The sequence below is a fragment of the Moschus berezovskii genome, chromosome 2 (assembly GCF_049115385.1).
Source record: "Moschus berezovskii isolate FMDL1 chromosome 2, NW_MosBer_1.0, whole genome shotgun sequence".
Classification (NCBI taxonomy): Eukaryota; Metazoa; Chordata; class Mammalia; order Artiodactyla; family Moschidae; genus Moschus; species Moschus berezovskii.
The window spans coordinates 41,825,591-41,847,086 of NC_142461.1; the positions used below are offsets into that span (position 1 = coordinate 41,825,591).

Genomic DNA, 21,496 nt, shown 5'->3' on the forward strand with positions numbered 1-21,496 from the left:
GACTGGACAACTCTTACATTTTAAGTCTGAATTTAGACATTTAGCTCCATAAACATTTAGCTTCCTATTCAATCCCACTCCTACAGGGGATAAAAGCACCCTTAATTTTCCCCACCACAGCACTTCTCAGACTGTAATTTAGATGTGGTCGAATTGTCTTTCTCCTCCATTGTTCTGTAAGCTTCATGAGGGGAGAGCTTCTTTCTAGCAGCTTCATCATTGTCTGGCACTTACCAGGTACTCAGTAAGCACTTCTGGAAAAAAAAAAAAGTGCTTCAAATGGTTCTTAAATGGGTTCAATCAATGGGAATCTATTCATCAATCCACTGAGGTTAGAAAGTACGTTATGCACTTGGCGACCACAGAGGGTCAATATGAGAAGTCCATTTAAATAACATTTCTGGTCATTCACAAAATCATGGTTACAGACATTAACCATTATGCTACCGAACGTCTGGCTACATCAGCACCCAAGGGATAAATTTCTCCCTGATAGCAAAACATTTATATCTCTAGACAGATAAGCTTCCTTTTTCAGATAATGGAAATTATATATCCCAGCACCTGGCATTTCTCACTTAACTGTAAGAAAAGTAAGATCTACAGTCAGTAACTAATGCAATTAACTTATCTTAGATGCCTTATATCACTAATCCTTAAATTTTTGTCAAAATTAACTTCTACTGTAATTAATCATTAATCTGTCTTGAGTACTTTCTCCATTGAAGTTATTGCAGAATATTGAGCAGATTTCCCTGTGCTATACAGTAGGTCCTAGATGGTTATCTGTTTAAATATAGCAGTGTGTACTTGTCAATTGCAAACTCCCAATTTATCTCTGCCCCATCATTCCCCCCAGTAACCATAAAAACCAAAAGTAGTTTGAAGAATGAACCAAGTTCGTTTAATTTGCCCACATTCTGCACTGAGGTGGAAATCTACAAATGGTCTCCTTTAATCCATCAGTCAAGAAATAGTCTCTTAATTCAATACATGGTATTTGTATCCTGGATTTAAAAACAGTGCTATGTGATCCCATTGGTGATCAGATCACTTGATTTTGCTAGAAATTCTCAAATGCCTTTTTTTTTTTTTTCTTTTTTGTGTGAGAGGCTATCACTGCAGTTCCTCATTTCTGGGCAATCCCTGGAGAAGGAAACGGCAACCCACTCCAGTATTCTTACCTGGAGAATTCCATGGACTGTGTAGGGTCGCAGAGTGGGACACTACTGAGCAACTTGGCTTTCCTTCACTTTCACATCTTTATATTTCTTGGAACTTAGAGAATCTACATCTAGCTCCTATAGCCCTTCTGAGTTCTTCAGTCTTTTGTTTAATTTCCCTGAGTCTCCTTCATCCATAAAAATTATGGTCAATGGACAAGAAGAGGACGGAATAAACAAAGTCTCTGGTCAAACATTCACAGTCCTTCACCTCTCAAGAGTTACATGAGACCTCATCCACCTACATCAGGAATCAGTACATAAATACCAATGGTTCGGACTTCCCTGGTGGTTCAGTGATGAAGAATCCACCAGCCAATGCAGGAGACATGGGTTGGATTCCCTGGCCCAGGAAGATTCTGTATGCCCTGGGGCAAATGAGCCAGTGTACAACAACTACGGAGCCTGTGCTCCACAGCCCAAGGGCCACAACCACTGAGCCCACGTGCTGCAACTACTGAAGTCCAAGTGCTCTAGAGCCCATGCTCTGCAACAAGAGAAGCCACTGCAAGAGGTCTGTGCACTGCAACGAAGAGTAGCCCCCCTCACCACAACTAGAGAAAAGGCCACATGCAGCAAAGAAGACCCAGCACAGCGATAAGTAAATAAAAAATAAAAATAAATAAACACCAAATGGTTCAATTGTGATTTTATTTTTAATGCTTCTGCTATTATGTTTAATTGTTGAAGTCACTGTCAAAGCATTCTGAAAGGAGGTCAAATATTAACATATATTCTCAAAAACTGAAGTAGAACCTACTAACATTTATGTTAAATTTTTTCAAGAGTTCCTGGATCTAATCTAGCAGCTTAAAGATGCGTCATCAAAAGCAAATGATAATGATATTATCCAAAGCATCCATTACAGGCTTAATTATTCAAACAGAAATGCCTGAGGGAGACCTATCAGTGAAAGTAAGGTAAAATGAACTACTTTGTACCATGGAATCAAAATGTTTAAAAATATACAGGAAAGGATGACTTAATGAGAGAAATCCCATAGCAACTCAATCCTGCCAGCACTGGAAATCTTAGAACACTACTGGGCCTCTAGGACAATTAAAAAGCAGTATTTATCTACATAATGTTGCACATGGCACCGTGGCAATCAATACAGCAACTTTGGAGATCTTTGCTTCTTAAGATTCCTATTATGGCAGAAACTTTTTCAAAACTGCGTAAGTAGTACTACTCTTTTTTTGAAGTACATAAATGCAAAAGAGGCCATAATCTCTCAGAACAACACTTAAAAATTATAGTAGCAGAATTAGCTACCAGGGACAAACAGACTCACCCATTAACAAGCAGCAGTTTAATGCTAACTGTCTCATTGCAGTAAATAAGCAGTAAATGGATGGCAATGGTGCATTCCTTTGCTAGAGCTGCCATAACAAAGTACAACAGACCAGAGGTTTAAGCAACAGAAATTTATTTCCTCATAGTTCTGTAGGACAGAAGTCTAAGAGCAAGATATGGGCAGATGGTTTCATTTTGAGGCCTCTCTCCTCAACTTGCAGATGGCCTCCTTCTCACTAGGTCTTCACACGGGACACAGTATTTCTCATGTGCACAAAACTGCCTGCGTCCAAATTTCCTCTTCTTAAAGGACACCATGTATGTGCTCACGCTCAATCTTGTCTGACTCTTTTCAACCCCATGGACTGTAGCTTGCCAGGCTCCTCTGTCTATGAGATTTCCCAGGCAAGAATATTGGAGTCAGTTGCCATTTCTTACTCCAGGGGATCTTTCCAACCCAGGGATCAAACCCACATCTCCTATGTCCCTTACATTGGCAGGAGGATTCTTTACCACTGCACCACCTGGGAATCCCTTAAAGGACACCAGTCTTATTGGATTAGGACCTATAGTAAAGACTTCATTTTAATTACCTCCTTAAAGTCCTTATATCCAAATACAGCTACATTCTGAGATACTGGCTAGTTGGGACTTCAACATATAAACTCTGGAGGCCAAATGCAGCCCATAATAGATGATGTGGTCTGCTCAACAAATTGGATTACTTTCACTCAGAGGGACGTTTACAGCAATACAGGACTTCCTCCAGGAACAAGAAAAGTCTCAAACAAGCAACCTAATCCCACACGTAAAAGAACCAGAAAAAGAAGGACAAATGAAGTCCAAAGTCAACAGGAAGAAGGAAATAAAATAGATCGGAGTGAAAAAAATTAAAATAGAGACTGAAAAGAGAACAGAATATAAAAAAGAGTGTATACATGTATACATATAACTGATTCATTGTTGTGCAGCAGAAACTAACCCAATATTGTAAATCAACTATATGCCAATAAAAATTTTTTTAAAAAAGAAAATACAGGCTGTTCACTCTTTGACATCTGTCTTCATGTTATCTTTCTGAATGTATCTCCTCAGACAAAGGAAGCAAAAACAAACAAATGGGACTACATCAGACTAGAAAGTTTCTGCACAATATAAGAAACTATTAACAAAATGAAAAGAGAGCCTATTGAACGAGAGAAGATATCTGCAAATCATATACTCAATAAGGGATTAGTATCCAAAATATACAAACAACTCATACAATTCAACAATGAAAAAACTAATAACCCAATAAAAATATAAGCAAAGGAGACATTTTTCCAAAGAAGACATACAGATGGCTAAGAAGCACATGAAAAGTTGTTCAATATCACTGTGTAATGCAAATCAAAAACACAATGAGCTATCACCTCATGCCTATTAGAATGACTATTATCAAAAAGGCAAGAAATAACAAGTGCTGGCAAGGATATAGAAAAAAAGAAACCCTCACACGCTGTTGGTGGGAATGTGAACAGGTGGAAAATACTATGGACATTCCTCAAAAAATTAAGAACAGAACTACCATATGATCCAGCTATTCTACTTCTGGGTTTTTATCAAAAGAATATGAAAGCAGTAATTCAAAAAAAGATATACACACCCATATATTCATGACAACATTATTTACAAGAGCCAAGATATGGAAACAACCTAAGTGCCCATCAATGGATACAAAACATGTGGTATATACATATTCACAATGAAATACCACTCAGTCATAAAAAAGATGAAATCTTGCTATTTATGACAAGATAGATGGACTTTGATAAGGTATTATGATAAGTGAAATGTCAGATGGAGAAAGACAAATACTATACATTTTCATTCACATGTAGAATATTTGAAACAAACTAAATAAATAAAGCAAACCAAACAAAAATGAACAAGTAGATACAAAGAATAGAGTGGGGCTAAAGAGGAGAAGGAGGAGTAATAGGGGAAAGCATGAAAAGGGTAAAGGGGATCAACTGAACTGTGATCAATGACAGCTAAATTTTGGGTGGTGAGCACGCTACAGTGTATGCATGAGTAGAACATAATGTGGTACATATACAACTTATACAATGTTATAAACCAACTCAGAAGGCAAGATGAAAGCCTGGATGGAAGCCAGGATTGGCCTGCCCTGGGCTACAATGAAGGCAAATTTGCCTCAGTCTTCTGCAGCCACAGTTCTGAACTTCTCTGATTCATTCACAAAAGGAAAACACGGCAGGAGGCCTATTTTCCACATATTGCATCTTATAAACCCAATTTTGAGTTCAAATCTCCAAACATGAAGAGCTGAAAAAAACACTCAACAGAACAAGACTGAAATTCCCCCTCCGAATCCAGTGAGTGACTCAGGGTGGGCAGTTTGCGTTCCATCCACCAATGGGTGGTTCAAGCTTCTTCAAGAGAAGGGGCTCACTGGTTTTCACTCACACCAGGGGTTCGATGCTTTCCTGCTTCCAAACCTTTGCTCTGCTACTTTCCCACATGGAATGTACCTTTCTCCCTCCCACATCTTTCTGTAGCAGACCCTGACATCCCCTGCCCACATGCCTTCAGCAGGCACCTCAACACGCTGAAGGCAGGTAACTAGAAATACCTAAGACTCTTGGCTTTTTTCTACCTCACAGGAGGCAAGAGCAACATGCTGAAGAGGTATCGCTCCCAGAAACAGCCCTTAACCAACAACAGACTGCAGTCAGTGGACAAAACTCTAGTTCCCTCCATCCTCAGTTGGATAATATTCTGGCATGTTCTAGGGAATGAACCCAAGGACTCCCAGGATTTCCTCAGTGTGAATGAGCCCCAGTTGGGCACATGGGAAATCTCTGTTTTAAAGCCTCCACCCCATCCACATCTCACTCCCTAACTCCCTGAAGGTATTTTCTGGAAATGCTGCCTCAGGATCTGCTACCAGGGGAACCAAACCCAAGACAGCATCCTTTAAGATAAATATTAAATCTCATCTTCCCCATAAGACCTTCCAGCACTAAGGCCTCCCAAGTCACTTCCTATCATATTTAATACAATTTGTATATATTTTAATCTCTGTTGTGGGCTCTTAGAGAGGAGGGATTCTTCTACACAGTTCTGAAACCCCTGGGTTGCTCAGCACAGTATCTTAATGCAAACTAGATGCTCAATAAACGTTTGCCGGCTGAACAAAGAATAAATTAATCATATTAATCAGCATGAAAGCCAGGGTTTTTATTTAATCTAACTGAAACTACATCAATGTAGCTGTTTCCTTCTTTCTTTCTTTTTTATATTATTTTTGTGATTTTGTTTGCTTGGTTTTTTTTTCAATTATTTATGTACTCATCTATTTTTGGCTATGCTGGGTCTTCACTGCTGCACAGGCTTATCTCTAGCTGCGTTGAGCAGGGGGCGGCAACTCTCTACTCGCAGTATTCCAGCTTCTCATTGCAGTGGCTTCTCTTGTTGCACAGCACAGACTCAAGGGTGCGCAGGCTCCAGTAGTTGTAGCATATGGGCTCAGCAGTCACAGTTCCTGGGCTCTAGAGCACAGGCTCAATAGCTGTGGTGTACAGGCTTAGTTGCTCTGCAGCATGTCGGATCTTCCTGAACCAGGGATCAAACCTGTGTCTCTTGCACTGGCAGGCAGATTATTCACCTCTGGGCCACCAGGGAAGCCCCAGTTACCAGGGAAGCCCCTCTTCTTTTAAAACCATTGCATGAACTACTTTTCATAAGCAAACCACTGTGTGCATGTACTTCTTTAAATCAACATTTTCTAGATATTCATCTTAAATCAAATACCCCTGATTCCCCCCACATCAGAACAAAGCCATTAACCTCTCAGGGAAATGGAGCAACAAAGAAGGGTGTCCTCCATACAGATGGGTAACAAAGACTTGAAAAGATGCTCAACCTCACTCATTATCAGAGAAATGCAAATCAAAACCACAATGAGGTACCATCTTACACCAGTCAGAATGGCTGCTATCAAAAAGTCTACAAACAATAAATGCTGAAGAGGGTGCGGAGAAAAGGGAACCCTCTTACACTGTTGGTGGGAATGCAAACTAGTACAGCCACTATGGAGAACAGTGTGGAGATTCCTTAAAAAACTGTAAATAGAACTGCCATATGACCCAGCAATCCCACTGCTGGTCATACACACCAAGGAAACCAGAATTGAAAGAGACACGTGTACCCCAATGTTCATTGCAGCACTATTTACAATAGCCAGGACATGGAAGCAACCTAGATGTCCATCGGCAGACAAATGGGTAAGAAAGTTGTGGTACATATACACAATGAAATATTACTCAGCCATTAAAAAGAATGCATTTGAATCAGTTCTAATGAGGTGGATGAAACTGGAGCCTATTATACAGAGTGAAGTAAGTCAGAAAGAAAAACACCAATACAGTATACTAACGCATATATATGGAATTTAGAAAGATGGTAACAATGACCCTATATGTGAGACAGCGAAAGAAACATAGATGTAAAGAACAGTCTTTTGGACTCTGTGGGAGAAGGCGAGGGTGGGATGATTTGAGGGAACAGCATTGAAACATGTATATTATCATATGTGAAACAGATCACCAGCCCAGGTTCAATGCATGAGAAGGGCACTCAGGGTTGGTGCAATGGGATGACCCTGAGGGATGGGATGGGGAGGGAGGTGAGAGGGGGGTTTCAGGATGGGGAACACATGTACACCCATGGCTGATTCATGTCAATGTATGGCAAAAACCATTACAATATTGTAAAGTAATTAGCCTCCAATTAAAATAAATTAATTTTAAAAAAAGAAGAGACCAAAGACCACACAAGTTGTTCATCCACAACTTTCCCCTGCACTTCCCCTAGAGTGACCCATTCATGACAGAACTCTGCTCACGCTGCAGTATGGAAAGCAAACTACACATTCGTGATTATTTTAGTTTGGTACCTGTTTGAAAATAATGATACAGCATTTAGCATTCTGCCTTTCATCCAAAATCAGAGTTGTTTTTGTCAGTTCACTTAGGTCCCATGAAGCAAAGTCCTTACTCTCCAAGCTGCTTTAGGTCCACTCCTCAGTTTTAAGCTACAACCATCCAACATTGATGTCTCACATAGATTTCACCCAATTGGAGCTTTCCTGATTGTTCAAGACAAAGGTACAGGAGAGACTTGTAAGACTCCCTTATTCCCTCATTGGATAGTGTTCTCTCAGGAACAAACTGTTGTCTTATTGAACCTGAGACATCCTGAGATTTCTTCCATCTCTGTGCCAGGCAAAGGCCAGAAGGACTGCATGGATTTCACTCTACAATAAACATGAGAACATGCTGAAGGCTTCAGCAGCCACATCAGACACAATCAGATGGAAAGTTAAATATCCAAACAATCAATGACTTACAAGTCTTGTCATGCTTTTTAATGGATTTTGGGTAAGCAGCTGGAGAAGGACCAAATGTATTGCAAATAGGTTTTTAACTCAACAAAAGGATGTTGTCTGAATTCTCAGTGCTAATTACCTTGAATGTATATCAACCTTGGCCTGTCAAATTTTCCTCAAGTTTTCCTTCAGTCTAACTTTCAGCAAGGTAAAGATCATAGAGTATACTACCCTCATGTACAAAAATGAGAAAAAGAAAGTACTGAAAGAAAACAAAGCAAAGACTTATTGTGTTTTACTTATTAGATCATAAGTTCCATGAGGTCACTGATTCTCTTTTTCAATCCTAAATTCCCCAACACCCAGCCCCATGACTGCCTTGCTGTGGCAATAATAATTAAGCATAAATACAAATATATATTGAACATGTTAATCAACTCAGGCTGCCATTATAAGATACCATAAAGTGCGTTCTTTAAACTAGAGATCTATTTCTCACACTTCTGGAGACTTTCCAAGAACAACATTCTGGCTGATTCAATTCCTGGTGAGGGCTCTCTTCTTGGCTTATAGACGACTGCCTTCTTGCTGTGTCCTCACATGGTAGAGAGAGAGAGACAGAAAGCTCTCTGGTGTCTATCTTATAATAACACTAATCTTTTAGATCACGGCTCTACCATATGACCTCATTCAACCCTAATTACCTCCTTAGAGGCTGTCTCTAAATACCGTCATGTTTCAGGTTAAGGTTTCAACATGGAAATTTTAGGGGGAATTCAGTCCACAGCATGAAGCATGTCTTTTCAATTAGCAGACATGTATAAGTACCACAAGTTATCTCAGTTAGTCCTTATAGCAACATATAGCTTAAACAGGAAACTAAAGCTTAGGAAGCTAAGCCTCCAGCCCCCATCTTTCCCTGCACTTCAGACTGCTCTATCCAACTACCATGTAGACATATCCCAGAGCCCTCAAATCAATGATGTCTACCCTGATTTCACATTCTTTTCTCTTCACCATTTAACCTGTTTGTTCCTTGTGCTGCCCGTTTCAGCTCGATACCATCTTCTACCCAGTTATGCAATCAAGGTAGCAGTTAACTTTAAGTCTTTTTTCTGCCTTGTCATCCACATCAAAGCTATCCTAATGATTTTTATCAATCAAAGATTTCTTAAAAGCATTCTCTCTCCATGCTTTTTAGCACTTCTTAAAAACAGAACTTGTGTTTATTCCCCTTACTTCATTTTTCACAGTCTAGGCTGTAATAGCCAAGTACTTAAGCATGACATACAAGATCTTCCAGGAGCTGAGCTGTCCCTGGGTCTACCTCTCCTGACTTATCTCCCTCTGCATCCATCTTGTAATTTACCAAGAAATTCAACAAAATTTAACTTGCCACACTGCTGCATGGCCCTGTATCCACAGCATACACTCTCTGCTCTGCCTAGAATACAGTTCTCCATTTTCTCACTCTCTGATTCATCCCTAACACTTCTCTTCCTCACTAGCACTTGCCTTCCAAGATTTAGCTCAAGCATCACCTTTCCTAAGATGCCTTTCCACACTCTTCCAGCCTAAAGAGCTTCCACTCTTCAGTGCCTCCACAGCATTCCAAACAACATGGAATGCTGGTTCATTATCACCAGCACAATGAATTTCACACTCCTGTAAAATTATATATTTATCTATTGGCCTCTCCCAAGTAATAAGCTCCTTAAGGTAAGGGCTGCTCACAGTAGGTGCTCAACTTGATTCCTCTGCATGTCAAATATTAGTGGTAAATAGATTTTGGATGAGTACTATTGCCTAGAAAATCCCATGGATGGAGGAGTGTGGTAGGCTGCAGTCCCTGGGGTCGCTAAGGGTCGGACATGACTAAGCAACTTCACTTTCACTTTTCACTTTCACACATTAGGGAAGGAAATGGCAACCCACTCCAGTGTTCTTACCTGGAGAGTCCCAGGACCGGGGGAGCCTGGTGGGCTTCCGTCTATGGGGTCACACAGAGTCGGACACGACTGAAGTGACTTAGCAGCAGCAGCAGCAGCACAGACCTTTTAGTACCCTGGACATCCCCATATGATCCTTTCTCAGTCACCTGGGATGCTGTGCTATGGCCAGGATGTTTTAATGTTCAACCACATAGCAATGTTGGTTGCTATAACCAACGCACAGTCTGATATGACAGCATCCACTGCAGTAAGAGTTAAAGGAACAGAAGATCTAAACAAACTAAAATTAGCTATATCTTGTTACTCAACATAGTCTAAGTATCGACAAGACAAATCTCTCAGGCAGGCACAGTGCTGACCCAGCATGGTGAAAAGGAACTCAACTAATACTCAGCAGACTCAAAGAAGAAAACTTACAATATCTGTAACACAGGAAATTCTGAGTTCTGCCGATTCATCCTGACTTAAAGCTGCAATTACACTTGAGTAAGGAGTACCCAAGCTGACTCTGCATTTTTTTTCTGCAGAGCTCTCAGAATTTGGCACACAAGAAATTTAATAGTTGTTCTTTAGAGTCTTTTGTAATTTCTCAGATATTGAACTGTGGTCACCTACATTACAGTGTCTGATAGCATTACGTGGTATCTTTCTGGCAAAAATTCAGTCTTAGTTAAAATACTGATGAGAGTTTAAGATACTGACTGGAGCTTCTCAAACTACAGAAAACCATGCAGGAATGCTCCTTCACCAGAGAAATATTCTCTGCTGGCTCAATTAGAGACCGAAGAGTCCTGCTTAAGGCAACAGCTCTTGTTCATGCTTTGTACAAAGACATCTGTGCAACTGGTTCCAACTTGGGAAATAGCATTTAAATATCAACATAAACACATGCTCAGAGGAAAATCGGGTAAATTTTCATCAGGATAAAAATTTCTAAGAAAGTGTATTAGAGCAAATTAGGAAGCAAAGAACCTTCTCAAAATAGTTACTATTTGCAAGTCATCATTTTCTTTATTCTTCATACAGAAGTCATGTGAACTGCATACTGAAAGGTAAAGTGGAATTTCTAGACTGAAGTCCAATTATACTTGAGTCAGTAATTTATCATGCTTGCTATATATATATAGTAAAGATTATAGTTAGCACTTAATTAGCTAGCATCACTTCAAATATTTATTCCATTTAAAATCACATTTAAGTACTCCATCTGAGATTTTTAATACATTAAATGTCTCTTCTTTCAGCAAAAGAAAATAATTAACTTCGGGCTTTATATTTTCTTTAGGTGCTATATGACATATAATTAGATAAAAAAATATCAGTTGCTTCAACAACAGATATTATTTTGACAAAACTATTTTCAGGAAGTAGAGTTTTATTGCAATTATTTCTTGACAAGATCATAACTAAATACTTACTTGTTCAATGTGAGGTCAAGAATGAATTTGGAGCCAAAGGCTTCAATCTGGAAGCTTGCCTGGGCCAGATGGACAGCCTATGGATTCAAAAAGACAGAAAGAACCCTAGTTTACTTTCATATATTTAAAGCTGATTATATTGATATCAAGAATGATATTTAATAAGAAGAACATTTTATGGACTGATTCATTTCTTTACAGATCCCTATATAATAATTCATTTCTTTAAAAAGAGAACAGGTGTATCATCATGGTTTTACTTGGAAGGCCTAAATATATGTTCGGCAAGAAACTAATAAGAGTCCTTTAAAAAGGAATCCATCTTGATAAAAATTAAGAGCAGATTCAACTGAACTTTCAAAGTGACTGATGAATTATGCAAAAGTTTGACTAATTAAAGCTTGATTTCAGCCTATTTTGTGCACAAAGCTAACAAATTCTTTCTGCACACCTAAGTGAAAACTCATGTCAGCGTTCTGCTCTTCATCAGGAATTGGAACTTTCTCTAAATGAATTATAAGCAGAATGTCCTGGTGAAAAAACCTTTCAACTTCAGAAAGCACATCAAACCAGGCCCTCTGTGGATACTGAGAGTCTCTGTCCCCCTTTGAAAGTCACACATTTACAAATACTGTCCTCATTGTGATTTAACGCAAAATGTAACGATAATCTCATCTCAATATGAGTCATATGTTCTAGGTACTAAAGGGGCTTCCCAGCTTGTGCTAGTGGTAAAGAACCCACCTGCCAATGCAGGAAACATAACAGATTCGGGTTCAATCCCTGGATCGGGAAGATCCCCTGGAGAAGGGCTTGGCAACCCACTCCAGTATTCTTGCCTGGAGAATCCGATGGACAGAGGATCCTGGCGGGCTATGGTCCTAAAGATTAGAATAGCTCACAGAAGCATCTTGAATATTATAAATCAACAAATCAATGAAGTTTTGTTAAAGTATTGTCCAAGAAAAAAGTCTCCTTTATCACCCTATCAGAAAAAAAGAACAAAGATAAATGTAACATACCCTTGCTCACAAACATCTTTCCTCCAGACTTCATTCCTAAGGCACAGTGGGTGTCATCGATGAAGTGTTACATGCATAGCAACCAGACACTTTTCACTCCCACTCTCCTCAATGCCACTGCTGGTTCCTCTTGCCTTCCTCCTCCACTTCCCATTATCAAAATCCTACTCTTCCTTCAAGGGCAGACCAATGACATTACTTTCCAGAATTGATGCTTTTGAACTGTGGTGCTGGGGAAGACTCTTGAGAGTCCCTTGGACTACAAGGAGATCCAACCAGTCCATCCTAAAGGAGATCAATCCTGGGTGTTCACTGGAAGGACTGTTGCTAAAGCTGAAACTCCAATACTTTGGCCACCTCATACGACGAGTTGACTCACTAGAAAGGACTCTGATGCTGGGAGGGATTGGGGGCAGGAGGAGAAGGGGACGACAGAGAATGAGATGGCTGGATGGCATCACTGACTCGATGGACATGAGTTTGAGTGAACTCCGGGAGTTGGTGATGGACAGGGAGGCCTGGCGTGCTGTGATTCATGGGGTCTCAAAGAGTCGGACACGACTGAACGACTGAACTAACTAACTAACTAAGCCTTCTTCACACACACCTGCTGAGAATAAACTTGAGGCTTGAGGAGCACTGTGCCCTGCCTCCACTGTGATGGATGATCACTTTCCATTCTGGACGGTTTGCTTCACAACTGATATCACAGGGGTCTTGCAAACATCTGTATATTAACCATCCTTCCCCAAAATATATGAACTTTTAATTAATTAACCAAATATTTATAATCAGGACTATTTCACCATACCAAATCCATAAAATGCTAAAAGTAAACCATGACTTCAACATCTTGTCAAGCATAACTGCTGATCTGATAGTCACTCAATAATCAGCAAATAAAATTAAGAGGAAATTAATATATTAAATTTTAAATACAGAACAATGAGAGAGAAGGTGCCTCAATCCCTAATACCATGGGATATCATGTCAGACCCCAAACGACCACGTAGAACAGGGTCATTATCCTTGATCTGAGCTTCCTGTATTCAGACAACTCCTTGAGAGAGAAATTTTTGTCTTGTCAGGTGTGGTCTCTGTCATCTGCAGCAAAACCTCTATGCACCTAATATAACTATCACAAAGTTCAGTTCAGTTCAGTTGCTCAGTCGTGTCCGACTCTCCGCGACCCCATGAATTACAGCACACCAGGCCTCCCTGTCCATCACCAAAGTCTTTCATCTAAATTCATTCTGTGTCTCGAAGCACTAATTTTTGCATGAAAATTTTTACTTGATGAATAATTTGTACAGGGGAAAATTTTTCATCTCTGGGTCCCAAAAGCTTAAGAAAAGAAAAACAGCTTTTTTCCTAGGAATAAGACACGTCCCTTAGGCATACTTTCTCTTAAGAATATTAAATAGTAGAGAAGAGTTCATTAAAGGCACTCTGGTTTAAAAGAGCTGCTAAATGTACTTGTTTGAGCATCATTATAAACAAGAACATACTGTGGTAAAAAGAGAATAGCTATACACAAAACAAAAACTACACATAGGGACTTCCCAGGTGGTACAGTGGATAAGAATCTGCCTGCCAATGCAGGGGACATGAGTTCAATCCCTGGTCCGAGGAGATTTCACATGCGGCAGAGCACTTAGGCCTATGCACCACAACCACTGAAGCCCACACATTCTAGAGCATGTGCTCCACAACAAAGGAAGCCCCTGCAATAAGAAGCCTGCGGACCACAAGGAAGGGTAGCCCCAGCTCACTGCAACTAGGGAACGCCTGCGCACAGCAACAAAGCCCAGTACGACCAAAAATAAATAACCTTTTTAGTACTGAAGAAAAAAACTACACGTAAATTATGACATCAAAACAAATGGAGCAAAACTTCCAAATGAGCATTCCAAGGAAAAGTGCTTATAATTCGAACTTAGATAAATCTCTGTATGTCTGTAACTAATCTAAAGAACCTGATAGTGACCCAGCAAAAGACTCATTTTACAGCAAATAAGCACTGAGACAAGTACAAATCCCACGAAAACGCTGTTGCAAAATAATGTAGCCGGGTAATAAATGCTTGTGTATGTGTACGTGTGTTAGTCGCTCAGTTGGGTCCTACTCTTTGCGACCCCATGGACTGTAGCCCACTAGGCTCCTCTGTAACTGCTTACTCCATTTTGAAGAAATTATTGACAGTCAGACAATTTGATCGTTGTTAATTAAGCTTATACTGAGTCAATGTGGCAAGTTTCAGTTTAACAGAATTTAATGAAAAACCTGGCAAACAATAGTAATACTGAGATTTTCCTTTGTTTATTTTATTTAGTCCTTCCACACACAGGTGTTGAGTCCCACCCGATGTAGAAAGATGGCTGGGACACAGCCCAGGCTCAAGAAAGCAGCATCTGCCAGAGAAGCAGGCAGGGCTGTCAACCTCCACGTGTCTAAGGGGCCACAGGGACCAAGGTTTCAGTGACAAGGTGCAGTTTGAGCAAAGTTTTTAAAAGTGAGTAAGAATCTACCTGCCAGAGGACCTACTGTATACAGCACATGGAACTCTGCCAAACGTTATATGGTAGCCTGGATGGGAAGGGAGTTTGGGGGAAAATAGATACATGTATATGTATGGCTGCATCCCTTCGCTGTTCACCTGAAACTATCACAACATTGTCTGTTAATCAACACAAAATAAAAAGTTTTTTAAAGTACCTGTATTTGCATACATTCTATGTAGTAGCCGACTCGTTGAAAAAGACCCTGATGCTGGGAAAGATTGAAGGCAGGAGGAGAAGGGGGCGACAGAGGACAAGATGGTTGAATGGCATCATTGACTCAATGGACGTGAGGTTGAGCAAGCTCCAGGAAATAGTGAAGGGCAGGGAAGCCTGACTGCTGCAGTCCATGGGGTCACAAAGAGTCAGAACACAACAGAGCAACTGAACAACAACAATAAAAATAAAATTAAATGCTATAGATAAAAAAATAAAAAGAATCCACCTGCCAGGAGAAGAAAAGATATTCAGGGCCTGGGGGAAAAACAATTATAAAAATAGAGTAAAAAATTAACGTGGAAAACAAGCTTGTTTTTAAATTTTTAATGAAATCGCCTATAGGAAAATGGCTTTTGGGGGAAACGTCAAACCATGAATCTGAAAAGGTGGGCTGTGGAGCTTTGTGTGACATACTCAGTGACACATCTGCTCACATATACATGTGAACATGTGGCCCAGACAGAGAGCTTTCCTTTAAGTGTCCCCACACTGACTCAGCACAGTGTCTGGCATATGCCATCGTCATCATCATCAATACCAACACTAGGATTCAAATATATTGACAGACTCCTCTTCACAACAACTGAAACAAATAGTACGACGACATCAAAAACATTCCTGTTTCTCCATAGGAAAAAAAATTTATTTTGTTACCTTTATCAGGAAGACTGTTTTAACATCTGAATTCACTTTAATGCTGAGAGGGAGTAAATTTTCCTATAAAATGACTTAAGATTTCCTTAAACATTCATCTTCATTGCATAGATAGCAAATGGAATTAGTATATTCATCTAAAATATCTGTACCCATTTGAAGTAATTTCAATACAATGGTGTATGTTATTTTTCTCATATTCTCTTTCCTTTGCTATACATTCTGCCTTTGTACACAGAGAACAGATTCTTCTTTAGACCAAAATAAATACCTGACAAATGCTACTTCTCCTTATCATTCTGTTATTTCTGGTCTGTCCTAGACATGATTAAAATGGGCTTAAACTTTTGGAGTCTCTATGCTATTCCACAACAATTGATCATTTTTTCTTCAACAAAATACCATGTATATAGTTTTGATAACAGTCGATTTTAAATATGTTTTCAAATCAGGTAAAATGAGTCATTATTGTTTTGCAAATTACATTTTTGGATACTTATTTATTTTTATTTCATATTAACCCGATTCTTCCAAAGGATTTTAAAAAAAATTAGAAGAATGGCCAGGACGGGTAGAAAATTTTTAAAATACATGGCCATATTGCTTATAGCTTATTAAATATTTTAGAGTTAACTGACCAGCACCATTGAAACCCACTGAAAACACAAAGACTACCTCAAAGAGCATTGCTCTTCTTTTACAAAGAAGGACCTGCACAGCGAAGTTTAGAAATAGGTTCAATAATACAGAATCACAGGAATACATCAGAGACGAGTACATGAACCACCCATCAGGTCATAATGGGTTATTTTCTCCATCAGGATATCTGCTAAACAGATTCAAAGATTAACACTTGTTTTTACAAGCCTGTCACTATAATAGCACTGTGGAAGAATGCAGGGTTTTAGAGTCAAAGAGCGTCATTTCACGACAAGAATAAGCACAACCCTGGGCTCAGAATTACCACCCTGAAGGACTGAGAGCAGCTGTTGCCTAAGCACTTTGGTATTTTTCTTTTGACTCAGAATCTGGCACAGGGAAATTACAGGAGCCCAATAAACAAAAACAACTATACTCAATTATATACACAAACCTCCTTCACTAAAGAACAATTTACACATCGTAACAATGTGCTGTTGTTTTCCTGTGCTTTTTTCCTTTTAGTAGATGGCACCTAATGGTATTGGGTTGGCCAAAAAGTTTGTTCAGGTTTGTCCATAACATCTTCTAGAAAAACCCAAACGAACTTTGTGGCCAATTTAATATCATATTAAATAACTTACAAGACCATTCGATTCTTCAGCTAAGACTGGCTTTGCATCTTATCCACCAGTGTTATGCTACTAAGCAATCATAAATATTCAGTTTTAGGTAAGGTATACTACATAAGCTGGAGAGACACAGTGGTTTTCTTGGGACTTACATTCTGTAATAATTAACATTAATAGGGACATGAAAACAATGGAAAAAGATGACTATCTACTTGTAGAAATGAGAAGCAAGTATTTCCAGGATATATATGTTTTCATGCAAAAATGTTTCACACATAAAAAGTATTCGATTAGTATTCTGTACTACTTACAAGGACTTGTGAATTCTAGAGTGTTTGCATAACTGAAACAGAATATGGGAAACAAGCAGTTTACACTTTCTCAAATTCAGAAAAAATATTACAAGACTGAATTCCGTACTTCAGTAGAAAGTGAGCAACTTGAATTGCGGAATCCATGCTATCAAGGACAACATTCACTAAGCATGTATTTTACTTTACCGTGCTCCATAAGAGACATGGTTAGGGTAACAGAGGAAAATTTAGACGTTTCCCTGCCCTTAAGATATATTCAGTTTATTTAAGGAGATGCTCATTTAAGTAATGAAGGAAACATATCCAGAGTGGCAGAGCAATAATACAAGAAAAAGCTTTACAAATAGGGAACCAAAGACCTGGAAGGTATCAAGCAAGACTGAGCAGACACCACTGAGATGATTTCAGCTCTGCTTCCTAAAGAGGAGAGCTGTGGGCTCTAGGAAAGAAGGTGCTTGAGAAAGAACACTGCTATAATTAGAGTTCGAAGAAAGATTAATAAAACTGTCTCATTAGACACGGTCTCATTAGTAATCAACTGTTCAGCCGTTTCATGTTTTCCATTATCCCTTCCAGCAGAAAAAAACACTGTAGGTGGGCTTCCCAGGTGGCACTCGAGATAAAGAACTTCCTGCCAATGCAGGAGACATAAGAGAAGCAGGTTCCATCCCTGGATCGGGAAGATCAACTAGGGAGGGCATGGCAACCCGCTCCAGTATTCTTGCCTGGAGAATCCCATAGACAGAGGAGCCTGGCAGGCTGCAGCCCTTGGGGTCACAGAGTTGGTCACGACTGAAGTGACTTAGCACATACACATGAGACTGCAGGTAAAATTTTTCTTATTTCCTTCATTGCTATGATAATATTTCTTATTCTATGTTCATTAAAATATCAAACATAGACGGTGTGTGTGTTTGTATGCACAGGTGCATAAACTATAACTTTTTCGGAAATTGTTTTTCCTCCCTTTATCTTTTTGCTCATGGTTTCTTCCCCTACTGTCAATGATTTTTTTCAAGAGATCCTTCAAGAGTCCACCCTTTTTTCTTCACAGTGGGAAGAGTTCACAGAATTTCAAAGACTACCTTCTATTAAGGTCCAGGACATTTTATGATATTTCAGAAAAGACAACCTTGGAAATACTCCAACTAAGAAGGAAGAGAACCAGCAGCTTAGATACAAGGAGCCTCCTTTGTTGTAATGAGTTGAGCTGTTGAAGAAAGATGCTTCACTAGGGAGACGTGCATCAATCTTGGTTGCACAATATGTTTTTCTCTTCACAGAAAAACAGGAGACACAGAATCCAGTGACCCAAATAATTAAATTGCAATAAGAAACAAACTGCCAAGTTTAAATTGAAATCAGTTTGGGGGAAAGACATCACTTTCTTAAGAACAGATATATGTATATGTATAATTGAATCACTTTGCTGTATACCTGAAGCTAACACAACACTGTAAATCAACTATATTCCAATATAAAATTTTTTAAAGAAGTTTTTAAAAAAGCAAAATGTAAAAGAAAATGTTAAGCAATGTCACTATCGAGAGATTTCCTCATAAGCTGTACAAAATCACAACTTGAGAACTGAACCGATCTAATATTCTACTGAATAAAGCTTGGTAGCAAAGATTTATAATCATAAATAAACAAGAAAATATATTCCCTTTCTTTTAGCTCATTCAGGCTTTTCTGTAGTTGACTAATCTGGGTTTATCCCACATATAAAGAAACATAAAAGTCCAACTTGTGGATTTTTTTTCTGTGTAATGCAAAAACTCAAATATGGGAACATGTTTTAGGAGTTTTAAAGTGCAAAAGAAAACATCAACAGATCATTTTAAATTACAATCTTGTTCTAATCCCATTCTAAGTTTGCTCATTGGTTATCACCAATGTGGTCAAGACTCATATATAATAAAAATAATAATGCCCAACATTTCTCATGCTTTAATTATCTCAGTTATCTAGAATACTAGGAAACTAGTAAGGCAGACTTTTTTATTAGCCTTTTCTAGAAGAAAGACATTTTTAAAAAGCACAAAGGAGTCAGATAAGGTTTTTTGTCCAAGGTTGCACATCAAAGAAAGAAAGATCAGGTTCAGTGAGAAAAAGTGCCAAGTTCATGCCAGAAGTCCTTAAGCCTCCAAACCTCAATGTTTCCTGGTCAAAATATAAACAATAATAGCTTACCAACAGGATATATGCAATGATTAAATTATATAATAATGTAACAGAAAGTTTTTAGAAAAGGCTGGCCACATAGAAAGAGCTCAATAATTTAGAAAGGAGGGGGTAAAGTAAAAGGAGAAAGAAAAACAGAAAAAGAAAACCATATTACTGTTTTAGAAAGGTTATCAGTCAGCTCCATCTTAAAAGCTCCCTCCCATTATAGCTGGCCACCTCCTAGAAAATCCAATGTGCACTTAAAGACTCTGCAAAATTTGCGAATTTTATATCTGTATTGCTAATTACCATCAGGTATTATGTTTTGACCTTGTTCAGGTTGTCGTGTCTTTAAAATAATATGAATCATTTCCCTGAGAAGTGGAACACCTGCAAATGTTACATGAAGGCAATTTTGCAAATTAAGGTAATTTGTTCAATGCTCTTCCCAAGATTCATTTAAATAGGTAGCTTGTGAGAAAGAATATCACATCTCCTTCTAGCACGTTCCATTTCACAGGATTATTGGTTAACCCATTAACAAACTTGCACTGAACCCCTACCTTGTATGAAGTACCGTGGCAGATGTAAAAGCATAGGAGAATGAGTAATTTACACAGTCCATGGAATTCTCCAGGCCAGAATACTGGAGTGGGAAGCCATTCCCTTCTCCAGGGAATCTTCCCAACCCAGGGATCGAACCTAGGTTTCCCACATTACAGGCAGATTCTTTACTGTTTGAGCCACCAGGGAAGCCCAAAAGTATAGGAGTATTTATATCAAAAAGTTTATAGTCTGGTTCAGTTCAGTTCAGTCGCTCAGTCGTGTCCGACTCTCTGCGACCCCATGAATCACAGCAATAGTCTGGTTAGGGAAATGAAATGAGAAGCCAAAAAGAAATACAATACTTTAGTTAAATGATAATAGTAATATTATTTATAAAGACACCACAGATGATGTAGCCATGATTGATTATTCAATTTAGTATGAACAAGTATACAGTATACATAGCAAGTGCACTTAAATACGAAGAATGAGAATGTTGAGGTCTAGAGAGAACTAAGAAAAGCTTGTTGGAGAGATCTTTCTCAGCATTTAAAGAGAGAATTCAGATAGTTCTAGGTCTGATTCAATAGGATAAAATTTCGAAATGTTTCTAAGTGTTTCCTAACAAATAGAGACTTAAGAAACATGCTTTTAAGGTAAAAGACAGGAAGCCTCCATTCTGGAGGGTTAAACTACAGTTTGGATTGTAGAGTTTAATTGTGAGAATTAAAACATGGTAATTTATCACAAAACAAGGACTACACGAGATCAGTAAGTCATGTGAACACATACAAGTCCAACAAATTCTAAGATATTTTGTTAATTAATCTATCTTTCACCCTTAAAGTAGGAAGCGGAAATCCTAGCCTGGATGGATATTACAGAAACAATACCAAAAGACCACAAAGCACAGACTTTGCACAGGTCATAGCAGATCAGGCTCTCCCTGTGAAAGAAGCAGGGCACCATTTGACCTTGTTCTCTGTGCCAGCTTTGCCAAGGAAGAGAGGACGTCTGTTCTGAAAGAAATCTAGCCAACATCCAATTATCCAATCTGATAATACAGAAAAAAAGGACAGCAGGTTGAATTCTGATTCCTGACCAAATCTTTTATAAGAGCACTCTTCTAAATAAACCCGTTTTAAAAAGAATCCAGTTTCAGCTTCCTCCCTTTTTTTACCTACCCCTCAGTTTGAGGTGCTCTCAAAGTAGGATTCAGACAAAAGACAGACACTGAAGAAGAGAGAAAATAGGCATGGATAATCCACCAGATGTTTCAGGGAATAAATCATGAGTTATCTCTACTAAAAATGTATTTGCAAAATTCCTCATGATCAGCCAAAGAAGAGAAGCTACCTCTAATATTATTAGAGGGCTCAAGGGGGTTTTTTAGGCCCTAATGGGTCACATTAAGATTCTCCTTAGTGATCATTTAGCAACCCAGAAGAACTTTGTGAACAATACA

The 21,496-nt window shown here is 38.8% G+C and overlaps 1 protein-coding gene across 1 annotated transcript in view; it reads right to left on the minus strand.

Annotated features, from left to right (window-relative positions):
* Window positions 1-12,982, minus strand: part of ADAM23 (ADAM metallopeptidase domain 23) — a 150,875-nt gene extending 137,893 nt beyond the window's left edge. Inside the window, exons 1-2 of the mRNA XM_088841274.1 lie at window positions 12,911-12,982; window positions 11,282-11,358 (exon numbers count right to left, since the gene is read on the minus strand). Coding sequence (XP_088697400.1) covers window positions 11,282-11,358; window positions 12,911-12,982 — 149 coding nt within the window. The remainder of the gene's footprint in view (window positions 1-11,281; window positions 11,359-12,910) is intronic.
* Between the last annotated feature and the right edge of the window lie 8,514 nt (window positions 12,983-21,496).